This window comes from Fopius arisanus, unplaced genomic scaffold, assembly GCF_000806365.1.
Source record: "Fopius arisanus strain USDA-PBARC FA_bdor unplaced genomic scaffold, ASM80636v1 scaffold00007, whole genome shotgun sequence".
Taxonomy (NCBI): Eukaryota; Metazoa; Arthropoda; class Insecta; order Hymenoptera; family Braconidae; genus Fopius; species Fopius arisanus.
Genome location: NW_011887746.1, coordinates 1295132 through 1308068, shown reverse-complemented (window position 1 = coordinate 1308068; position 12937 = coordinate 1295132). Strand labels below are relative to the sequence as shown.

Sequence of the window (12937 nt, the reverse complement as noted above, 5' to 3'; positions counted from 1 at the left end):
GTCAGGGTGAAAATGTACATAAACCAGGAGTTATGTTTCTCGGCACATAGTTGGAAGTATATGCCTGCATGTAAGTTGCAGAGCAGTTTGAAATTCCTCGTGAAACTGCCAGGCTGTTTTCAATGGGGTCTCTGAGTTATCGTGTCGTGTCACTCTCTGTATCACTTGGGCCATTCAAATGGACTGAGAAAAAAAATTCAAACCAGGGAAAAATCTTGTGACCAAGTAATCGCATGAGATTCAATAGAATTGCATTCACTCTGCTGATGGTAACTTCTTGGGAAACTCACAAGAGCCAGACAAACATCGATCAGTCACGTAGAAACGTCAACGATAAATATTATTCACCCCGAGTTCATTGATTTTCATAATTCCGCGGTGAACTGGAATCGAGTGATAACATTTGCCAATATTTTGAAATAATGTTTACATTTCAAATTTTCGATCCCTCAATTCTCTCGGTCCAAAATCAGTTTAATTACTTAAACGTGATGCGCTTTTTCTGCAATAAGAGTGTCATAACGTAAAATAATATAGAATTATTTGCATTTCAATTATCATATTTTAATTATTTCTGTTATATTAAAATATTAAACCATAATTCTCTGTTAATCCTGAAAATCTTATATTCCTCATTTCATTAATGGAAAACAAATATATTATTTGAAATAAAATTCAGAATTACACTGAAAAATTGAGATATATAATATAATCCTTACATAGCTTATTATGCTTGTAATGCAATGAATTCTAGCTTCACAAATAGTCGATCTCTGTGTGAGTTTTTGCGGTTGGACATTGATCTGTTTTTTTTTTCATTGAGAATGACTATTTTTAAAAAGAATATTGATACTCACTGTGAATTATCCTTAGGGTCGTCGCTAGTTGCCCTCAATGTTGCATAAACCACGACGAAAACAGCTGGTGCTGGCCATCCAATGCCCATCAACCACTTGACTAAATTATGCTCACTGGTAAACGCACTGACAAGTAGCGTATGAAGATATAAACCCTCGCACAACATCCAGGCGTAATTTGTAAGGAGGAAATAGTGGAGTATCACGTGTACCAAACGACAGAGAATCTACAACCAGAGAGTAATCGTTAAATGCTGACTTTTCCCTCTTACAACTCTTCATTTTCATTTTAACTTGATAAATTATTTACCCCATTTTCCATGAGAAGTTCAGCATTAGCTGCAATTAATCCATACCAAATCAGCCAGAGGGTGTTATTAACGGCGAATGATGCGAATAAATTCATATGAAGAGTTATTCTCGCGCATCTCAGAGATCTGTACCAATTATTCGTTAATATAATTAATAATTACACCCATACTTGCTTGGCGGATTAATGGAATTGAGAAATAAACTTTTAATAAAACAGCAAAATGAATTTGAGGTAAAAAATTGGCGAAAATCCATAAAGGATTGAAAACCCATTTTTTTTTGTATATTGTTCATTATTTACTCTCGCTGCGTGTACGTGGGATTGAGTGAATCCTCTCGTGCAATTGTTTTCATAAATTGAAAAAAATGATTCTTGAAAAAAAATGGTGACCTTTACCTAAAATAGGTGAGAATGCCCAGAGAGAGGATCAGTGCAATCAGCGAAATAGTGTATCCGGTTTTATAGATGACATTGATCGCCTGTTGCCACTGGAAGACGATAATAGAAGTGTGCAATATGAATCATTTGAATTTGTCACGTGGTTAATATATCATTCAATGAAAATGCAAATTCAAATTACAAGTACACGAGGAGGTGAGATTAGGTGACACTCTGTGGGGCGTTGTGGGATTATTTAATAATTCATGAGACATGAGAGCAAGATGCGTCAATGTGTAATTCCCGGGTTGTACGAGCAGTCTCTGCGAATTTAAATGCATTATGGCATTAATCCATACGTGGAAAGCTGAGTTTCTAACACGATCCTGGGATATTTAGCGATGTACCTCGGAGTCAGGGGATTCACCTTGTAGTGGGAATTATGCACCTGCTCTGGATTCTCATAATTTATTGAAAAATGGCACTATTTCTCTAGTAAATTCTCTTCAAATTATTATTATTAATTATTTTGCAGCTATTGTAATTCTATTGGAATATTCTTCGCTGTCTCGTAGCTTTTTATTCATACAATTGTTTTGTCAAATATCTCTATTTTTACTTTTTCTTTCATAAAACAATTGAAAGAATGAAATTTAAAAAATTTAACTCTTCCAATTTTGATAGCAAAAATCCCGATGTAATAGATGGAAAAATTGAAAGCTATCTTTCTACTAATTGATGGATAATTTTTTTCAATTCAAGGGCGTTTAAAAAAAAAACATAAATCTTATCTGCAAATAAGTACCAAAAAATCGAAATAAGGCTTAATTAATTGTTTTAGAATAATTATTTTTGGTATAATAAAATAAATCTTGGTATAATAAAATAAAAAATAAGAGTCAATTTAATGATTCACGTTGCTTCAATATTTGCTAGAACAAACAATAAATAAAGGACTAGATTCGAAGTATAAGCCCGTTTTTTTAGGATGTGGTATATTCTAGCCACGAAGTGTATTTTCAGCTGACGCCAATATGATCCTAGGGGGGAAATGAAGATAGAGATAACAAGATCATCGTAGTTCATTCACGTAGACACTCATAACACGTACAACGTCTCAAGTAATAAAACCCCATCACCAAGGATTCAATAGCCAGGAATGGAGTTGATCGTGATAGAGCAGCCGGAAATTAAAGGCTTAGATTCAGGAGATCCTCACCAGGATAATCCACCGATTAACAATTGATAACGGAGTATAAACTCTCAATGAGGATTTTCGGGATTAACGAGAAGCGGAAATCTGATTTTCAAGTCAGCAAAATATCCATCAACCTCTGGTGTTTCGCCGTACATCCGATTTTCATTACAATACGTCCGGGTGGTTGTCGGACATTGGTCTACCCTGGGGCCATTACTCTTCTCTGTGGGTTGTTACACCTTTTGTACTTGATGTATGGAGTTAGGTATACACTGGTACCTTACCACTGTCACGATACATCTTGGGGATTTAGAATATTAAACCGGAAAATCGCTTCTACTCTTGGGAAATTCTGCTCTTCCCCCGAGGAAACACTGGTTCCGATATTTTTTCAGAGTTATGCCTTCAATTAAAACGCTCATCCTTATATTTGAAGACGTTTTTTTAAATAACAATAGACTATTGGAATTATTTTTATAATATGGTAAAGAAGTTAATTCGATATACGACTGGGTGCCAGAGTGTTTATATGATCTTTCTTAATCTAAAATTATTTTTAAAAAATGAAATGAAATAAATTTAGTCTGAAAGACATTTTTTACAACAATTCGTCACCGATTTCTTTCTATCGATCTCAGTCTCTCGGGGAGTACCGTCCGAGAAAGATCCTTCCATTCAGTAAAATTAGTTGAAATATATAAAATATAATGATGTGTATAAACAATAAGTTTACTTAAATGTAATGGAAAGTGATCCATAAATTAATTAACGAATTTCATTCATTAAATTATCCATTTAGACAAATAATTCGATGTAAACTCGAGAAAAATTATTGTCAGATCCCATTTATTATTATTATTTCTTTGATTAAAAATTGCGATCAACTCCGTGTAGTGCAACAGTAAAATTCAATCAATAATTAATCAATTGAACTTTCTCTCCTTTTCCCAGTGTTTTAAATGGTTCCCAACGGAGAAGAATAACATAAAACAAAATGTATAAATGTATGTATAAAACGGAATACTGAAAGTAAAAAAGTAAAGAATGGGCGTATGACCTGAATGGAAATTTAATAAAACAGCTTTATTAATGTTGAACTGAAATAAGGTTAGCGGAATTCATATCAACCCAGAATTTACATGAAATAATGACCCTCCGGAGGTCGATATCATCGAACCCTAACAACCTGTGTGCAACCTTGCTACACAATCTGACTGACAGCCCAGGGATAACGTTCTGTCCCCCGATAAGCTTTATCCAGCGTGTAATTCAAATATCTGCATAATAATACCCGACAGAAATATCGATGGGCTAGTGTTATGACAAAGCCCCTGTCAGGTACGTTGTCACTGAAATTTCTTCAAACTTCACTCACAATGTCGTTTCAAATTTCTATTCTGAGAGTTCAAATCCAATTTCACTTAAACACGTTCATTAATTTGTTCATTCATTTAGGGAAATGTGACATTTCGTGTTGAACAATCTTTCATTTTTCCGTCAAACCCGAAATTTTCAGTCATCTGTGATACCCTGCGTGGGAAGTTCTTATAATTATTGTAGATTCAAGGCTCGAAGGACAAATCTCAACTATAGTTTATAGATATTCAAGTTGAGAATCTATTACTTTTACTATGTCATTTGATTGATTATAATCATTGCCTGGTGGCCTGTGTGCAGTGGTTAAGGTCGTTGTCTTACAACGGATAGGTTCCAGGTTCGATTCCTGGCCAGGTAGACTGGTGAGATCTAACCAGGCTCAAAAAGTCTTTATCAATCACCACATGGTCTCCTCCAACTCGAAGCGATGTAAAATAAAAAAAAAACAAAATTACAATGATTACGACTAATACACGTTGGAATCCGATTTGGGTCTGCCTTCTCCATACCCAATCGACCTTTTAAATAAATAATACATAATTGTTTGTCTCGTCACTTGGTCAACAATATCCGATTGTTCAAGATCTGAGACATACTGCATGGACTGAATTTTTAATAGATGTTTTATTTTAATAAAATATTTGGTTAGGATACTTACGTTGTAATCTTCTATGTCTATGCAAGTCGTGTAGTTGCTCCATATCTGGTTCGAGTCCGGATGTCGAAACCACGAACCATTGGCTTCACAAATTTTGTGGGCATACACTGTAATGAGAATTAACCGATTTTTATTTTTTCAATAACAACAATAAATGAACTTTTTATCACACGATCCCAGGGGTTTGAATTTTTATAAACATATAATAAACAAACTGCGAAAACTTAGTGATTAAAACTATCGAAAAAAGACTCATTTGTATGGATGTATGTCAAGCATAAAAAAATTATATTATAAACAATTGCTTGTAATTTACTGGCTAAAGGCCTTCGGGCAATAGCCAGTTGAATTTTTTAACGAATTGTGTTGAAATATAACAAAATATTATATAAAATAAATATTCATATGAAATAGATTGAAGGAATAATACATAAATAAATAAGAAATGTCATACGATAAAAAATTTCAGAATCTGAAAGGATAAGAGGTAATGAAAAATTCTCATAACTCCGAGGTATTTCTCCTCATCTTAATGACTGGACGTTTGAGTTTGTTGAGGAAATTGTAGCATTATATTATTATATCCACTGATAAATCTTATAATCGACTGTTACGAGAGGGAAATTACGTTTACGAGTGTTGTGCATTTGCTGATACGGTAATGACTAGTACTTGCCGTTTATGAAATTACCAATATCAGTTTTGAAGGATTGTAGGGCAGGTAATGAAGTGCCGAGGGTTATTGTTTATGGTTCATCAGAGGTGTAATTACATAATAGTCGAAATAAAAAAATCAAAAATTCTAATGACCGGTTCCACACTCGATGATTCTATTTCTCGATATCTTTTTTTTTCGAGAGGATAAATCGTGGCGATACTGCGGGCGTCAATTAATTAATTATCTCATCGAGGAACGAAGGCAAAAAAGAAATCGATGAAGGCACCAATCGACGAGATTGATGACGCAATTAATCATCGGGCTCCGAGATATTTCGAGGGCTCGCGGTGAATCATGTCGAAGTTGGGCGTTCAGTTACCAAAAAATCTGGAAATCCATGGAAGATAGCGAAATTTTTATTATAACCTTTCTTACAGATCTAATTACGACCTACAAAAGAAGTTCTAATCAAAAATTCGTTATCTCTCTCACATTCGGAGATATCAGTGACAAACTCATCAGTGGGGTAAATAGGCTTTTCACAATTTAACGCTTGGCTACTGGTTTGCTCATATTGTGGTTTCAGTGAGTTCTTTCAACCCTTCGAGGCTCTCTGAGTCGTTAAAAAGCTTTGGATACTCCATATTTTAAGGGGGGAAAAAGCTAAAGAGACATTCCATTGCAGTGGAGACGAAGGTTTTGGCTGGAACTATTGCTGGCACATCCTAAGGGGATTGTTCTGTCTCCGGCGCATGATTCCACTCTTCTGGCATCCGGTGAACATATACAACGTATATATATACAGGACAATTGTCTGCGTGAAAAACGAGTGACAGGATGAAATTCTAGGGAAGGATGAGAATGCGACAGTGTGCAACAAGATCGGAAATCGGATAGCGTGGAAACTGCACCTCCTGGAATACACCACTGTCTTTTCTCCTCCTGTTTTTCGGTTTCAATCGTTCTTACGTAAACTTCTAGCCTTTAAAGACTCCCCTGTTGGTGATTTTGGTGAAGTACAAGTGCTATCAGGACGAGAACCGCTGGAGTTTCCTGATAATGCCGTTTTTTTCTATCCCCCACAACTCAGATAAATAAAACTTCTTCATACCATTTTAATTGATGTTAATTTGTGATAAAATCTACAGAGCTCTCTCAAATATTTAAATTTCAATTAGTCTATATAGCTGATAGGATAATATTTTGTTAGTCAATTCGATCATGATTTCATTACAAAAATTATTTATTTCAATAAAATAATACCAACGTGCTTTTTTGCAAATGTTTATTCATTTTCGTAAATGTGGGGTAAACCACCAAAAACCAGAAATCATTGAAATATTAATTTCTTTGAATGAAAACCATTCTTATCCTCTCAGTCGTCAAAAACAATGACGAATGAAGAGAGAGAAACAACAGGGAGGGAAATACATCGATAAATAATCCCGATGTAAACTCTGTTGTCCCTGAAATTCCTTAAATCCCCCCTTCCCTCTGCTGTTGTTGTTGACGCGACGAGTGAGTGATATTAAATTCAATAATTTGAATATAGAAGGGTAGCGGCGGATAAGTCAATCGTCGCGTTTGTTCAGAGATGGTAGATGGTCAGGTGAGGTGAATTCAGAGTTTTAGTGAAGTGCTCAGGACTATTAGATAAATCCATCTTCCTGTGTGTCCATTGTCTTTAAATGTGACAACATGTGGTGTCTTTGGGGCCGACACACCGCCACGTCCTCGCCGTGGCCCTGGATAACGCAGAGAGCGGCGTATTAAATGTCATATCTCCCACACTACTTGTTTCCGGATAAAAAGGTGACCAGATCCTTAATCAGGTGACGGAAACCCATCCAACCAAATAAAAAACATCCAAAATGGTTTGGTGGACCTAAACTAGATATTTACCATTTTTTGAAAATTAAATGTTAACTAAATTTGTAAATAGACTAAATATTTCCATCTTTATTCTTGCCTGCTCAGATAACCCAAAGTCTTTCATATATCTCTCACCCCCAACCTGTGACCTTTGCCACATATTTTTTAAAAGATTAAGGGTTAAGTGTTTAGTAGTGACATGGCATATACATATTTACAACATGAAAAACGCATCGAAAAAAGGGGTATGCACTGGACCATTGTTGACGATTCAAACAGATTAAATGAAAAAAATTGAATATTATCTTTTATTTTTACAACGACATTCCTGGAATGAATTAAACAATCCAAATAAGGATTATTATTCAATTGAAATACATCGTATTCCATTATAAACTACTTTATGCTCGAGCAAATGATATTCCGTTGCTTTGTAATAAAAAAAAATGATCTATCAATTGATAACCAACACTCATGCGGTCTATTGACCATTACGGAACTGATAATAGTCCGGCTCGGGAAGATCGATTAATTCCGGCATCTTGAAATGGGAAATCACAAATATCTCGGGGAGAAGATCTCACGTCCTTTATTTTCTGGTACATTAAGCCGAGACGGGCTTTTTCCCTTGGTTTTTCTCTGGGTTTTCCTCACTGTTTTTTCAGACTTTTCCCTGTCACGTTTTTCATCGCCTCGTCATCGAGACATCTTTCACTTTTCTCAAGTGATTTTTGTCCCCTTTTCTCTCACATCCTGAGTGGGAATTCTTGTCTTACCTAATGGATTTCAATTATTATAAGGAATTATTTAAATTAGAAGTGTTCCTGGCATTACCAGGGATTCCATTTAGAATGGAGAGAACTTCGTTTGTTAATTAAATCACGTGATAAAGTATTGGGAAATTATTTACAAATATTCACGATTTAAAAATGTAAATTGCGTATGACGATTATAAATATTTGCCTTAAATTTAACAATCTTTTTCCCCACTGAAATTTCCCGTTCATCGCAATGAATTTTCATCATCGCAAATCATCATTTGGCCTCGTTACATTCATCAAATTACATAAATCAAATTAATTAATCAAATCAAAAGCCACAAGAAAATTAACTGGACAATTACGTATCCCACAAATATTTATCTCACAGAAATATTTTTCTCTTCTTTTCTATTGTTATTGCAATTTGTGGATTTTCATTTCATGACCTAAAGACTATTTGTTATTGAAAAAATATTCATTTAATGATATGCATTTTTTGACGTGCAATTCATATACTTTTTTCGTAAGGTACTGCCGGTGAATTATAAGTCAAACTAGAGTACTGATGACTTTGATTAACGCGGTAGTTCGGTTTCACAACATTGTTCAACGGCTTGCACGCCTGTGTGATTGATTTCACATTTAATTGATTAATTTCAACATTTATAGCCCATGAATCAAAACTTTTCAACACACAAAATGAACTTCAACATCTGCACATATAGCTTAAAAAAATTTAGGAAAAGCTCATCGTTGTAATTTTCAAAACTAAAAAAAAATAAGAAAATTAATAACTATTGTTTTGGCCCATTCAGACTCCCAAAAATTAAACTGAGTCATTTTTGCATTGAAGTTTATCTACGTATTAATTTTCATAAGAATCTCATGGTTGCTTCGATATACAGGAATACTACTCTCAATCACTGCGGGTGATGCCGTTCGCATTGGTTTTTTTTTCTGCGACGTCATACCGTTTTTCAATTACCATTTTGCCCGAGTGCATAAACCGTTGGAGACAAACACTGCGGGACATGTTTTGCCGCATATCTTTCGGACGGAATAAAACTGAGGGATCAGTCCGGGGTAGTTTGGATATTTAGCCCCAGGGGTGAGACAGTTTTGTTTGCAGGGCAAACACATTAGGGCAGAAGGTATTCATACGTCCACCCAGTGGTCAGACGGGAAAGCATAAAATGTTGATGGTGACTTTTTTTTCAGACCTCCGGCCATTCCTTTTTCTGAAAGGGATCACATGTTCTCTGACAATAGTGTCAATATTATCGTGAGACATTCGTGGGAATTTTCTGTTCCCGCGGGATGTATAAAGTCTCGAAGAGTATTTTATCAGATCTCCATAGAAATCCTGATATTTCTCTACTCTCACAGAACTCTGAAAAAAATCTCATCAAAATTTTATTACTATTCAAGCTCAAATTAAATGCATCTGATATTTCAATAAGTTAATCATAGTTCAATGCGATTGAGTGTAATTAATTCGTTAATTGTTAATTAATTTAGTGGTTCAATATCATCAATGTATTTATTAAACTATTTGAAAATTAATAAATGGTTTGGGCTTAGCACGAATATTTATTGATGTCATCCAGTTTATATCGCACCTATACAGAAAATTCGTGACAGTGAAATTAAATTGCTATGATAAAAAAATAAGTTAAGATCAATTCTTTGAATAAAGAAATAATAAATGATAATTAAGAGTAATTAAGACTGGCTTTAGACTAAAGTGTCCCAGTAGTGCAGGTTCGAGTTCCGGAGGTGAAAAATTTTTCATCGTCGGAACACGAATTGATAGAGGGTGGAGTTTAGTTATGAGTTAACTAGAGAAAAGTGCGACTAGGAAATTAGGCTGGGGTACCGCATAAATACTGGTAAAGGTTGTTAAAAATCTCCAAATAGAATCAGCCAAAATTAAAAAACGGTAATTATAAATAATGACTTGGTCCGGTTTTTATAACAATATTTGTTCCGGCGCAATTAAATTGATAAAACGCGATTATATGAAAAATGGTCGGGAATATTTTAGTTTTTATTGTTCATTCCTTTTTCCGTTATAATAATGTGATATTGTGATTGCATCGGAAAACAATGAGCAGTCATTTATTCCCCGAATGAATTGAGTCGATGAATTTATTCCGGCGCGTTTAATGATTTAATGGACAATCGCCGAGGGACAAAAGCCGCTTCAACTCCCTGGTCTTACCGTAATTCACTCTGGATTAAATTTCAATGGTCTGTACAACTTTTGGAAACTATTATGCATTCAGTACAGAAACTGCCGGCCCTACAGCGCCAAAACCTTGAGAATGAACCATTTGTAATGCCTCGGTAATATGTCCAGAAAATGGTTCTTTTCAATTAGATAAAGAAGTTTTATTAAAAATTTCTCTGATTTAATTAAAAACTTGCCTACCCTGCAAAAGATGCCTTCACTTATTTTCGTCTCAAGTTCAATTGACGTGTAAAGTTCAATTGACTGCAAGAGAGTATTATTGATGTATTTAATTTGTTATTGCTTGAATCTTCGATTTCTTAACGAGAGATATATCGATCTTTTCCTTAAAGCAACAAACAAATCGATCGATCTGAAGCTTCTGCAAAATAAAGTGCTAGTCATGGCCTACTCATGCAATCACGATAGCATCAATCATCACCAGTTTCCAACTGGAAAAGTAAATATCTGCGATAAGAGCAGAAACCCAGTGATATCGGAAAGTAAAGAGTTGAAGTGGAGCTAGACATGACAGAAATATGAAACTCACGATAAATCACGCGTCTCCAATCCTGTCTACTCCGACAAATGCTCTTTTCACCCTAGAAAATTACAAATAAATTTGCAATCGTCTTCTCCCAACCCGGGAGGAATTCTTTCCCACTTAAAAATGTGTGAAAAATCCTTAAATCTCATTACTCATGGTATATTTCAATTTACTTCTTAGTTGTTAAATTAAAAAATAGCTACATCCGTCCCTCGGGAGCTGAAATAGTCTATGAAAAAAAAAATCGAATAAGTATGTAAGAGAAAAACCTCGGAAAAAAAACTTTTCGAAAGTGCAAAAAAAATATTGAGGTAGATAATGGGGATCTGCCCCTTTTAAAGTAAAATGAAGGAAAAGAAAACATCCCGCAAATCGTGTGAGTGATACATTTCTCACATTATTTCATTTTTCTCCAGTCTCCCCTATGTACATGCTCTTAAATAAATAGAAAAGTGCATTATAAATATTGTTAAAAAATAGTAATACGTTGACTAGACCTGCGAAAAGGGAGATTGAAAGTGAGCGAAAAAGAATTGCTGGATGAACATACAAAAGTGATCTCACTGGAGTATTAAAAACCGTTATCAGCACTCATTGTTCCACTGGAAAACGATAAATCCCCCATTATCCCATTCGTTTTGCCTCGTGTCATCAGCAGAACGAGTCGTTATGATTAGCGACACCTGTCACCGTTTTTTCCGTTTGAATTTCAAGGTACGGGTACTAGGTTTTCCGCACAATAATCCCATAAAATCAACTTTCCGATTGGATAATTGCACGATAAGCCACCGTAATGATGAATAATTGGTATATCGGGAAATGGTAATAAAGAGGGGATACGATACATACCAATTTCGAGAGGTAAAAGCACTTTGCCGCATGATAGGATTTACCTCGGAGGTCCGAGAGGGCTGTCCCTTTGTAGGAGAACGAGGGACGAAACATGAAATCATCGTTTCCGGCCTATATAGCAACTTTACAGAGTACATAGGTGGAGAAAGCCCTTTCCTCGGGGAAAGGTGAAGGGAGGACGATCGATCTTTCATCGGCTATTGCACGCGCCACTGGCAATTCATCAGACCGGATGACATCACTTCGCATGCATCGCGAATTTTTGTTGTTTTTTCCTTTTTTTTTACCTGTATTCTTTTATCCCCTTTTTTGTATTCATTTTCCGTTCGATTGAGTAATCCCAGGCGATTCCACTGTCGAGTGAAAAATCCCATTGAAAAAATGCATTCCTGCATTTTTCATTATCGCTCGCACGAAAAATAAATATGCAAGTCCATCACATTTGGCTGTATCCTATTAAAAAAAAAAAACATTGTTTTAAATACGGTTTTACGTACCTCAGAGAGATTTTTTGATTCTTTTGAAAGGCTGAACTTTTTTGGAGTGAGAGGAATTTATAAATTAATTTTTATTGTAGAGTAGATGAAAGGAATGTTTCAATCCATTAAATTTGCGGATTCATTACGTTTTGTATGGCTTTACCAAATATTTGTTCGTTGCAATTGTGTTTTTATGGTTTTTATGGGAGGGAAATTGTGAGGAAGTGGAATTTCTTCAGGAGGCAACAATTGAAATATAAAATTTTTAGACTTCCCTCGCTGATCGCACATCTAATATTCCCCTTATTAGATCGCTGGCCTCGTTTCACGAAAGAATACATAACCCATTTACCCTTGAAATCCATAAAATGCACAATAGATCGTCAACAAGGGTGAAGTGAGGGAGAGAAAAGAGAAAAAGGTGTGGCACACGCATTCACCACTCTGAATCGATTGTGGTCTTTTTGCTCATCCCTTTTCACTATTTTCTCGCTTTTTTATGCCAGAGACGCCTTTTTGTTCTGCACGCAGAGAGAATGAAAACCCCACTGTCAAAGAGAAATGTCACATTATTACAGGAAAAAATTGCACTGAGAACCAAAGAGTCGTAATTCAACGGTGGCACAAAGTACGAAAATTTTTTTCAATTTTCGCGGACTAAAAGTCCATTTTTCCCCAGATAGGGAAAGCAAAGAGGCGCGAAGGGCAAAGGGCCAACGGTTGAATTTTCATGTCCCATAATCTCGGTATGATAACC

At 35.4% G+C, this 12937-nt stretch overlaps 1 protein-coding gene across 3 annotated transcripts in view; it reads right to left on the bottom strand.

Moving 5' to 3' along the window:
- Positions 1-12937, bottom strand: part of LOC105273858 (calcitonin gene-related peptide type 1 receptor) — a 64029-nt gene that overhangs the window by 8579 nt on the left and 42513 nt on the right. For all 3 annotated transcript variants that reach the window (XM_011316538.1, XM_011316539.1, XM_011316540.1), the window contains 4 exons: positions 4782-4888; positions 1567-1658; positions 1168-1294; positions 858-1084 (listed from right to left, as the gene is read on the bottom strand). In XM_011316538.1, the coding sequence (XP_011314840.1) occupies positions 858-1084; positions 1168-1294; positions 1567-1658; positions 4782-4888 (553 nt within the window). The remainder of the gene's footprint in view (positions 1-857; positions 1085-1167; positions 1295-1566; positions 1659-4781; positions 4889-12937) is intronic.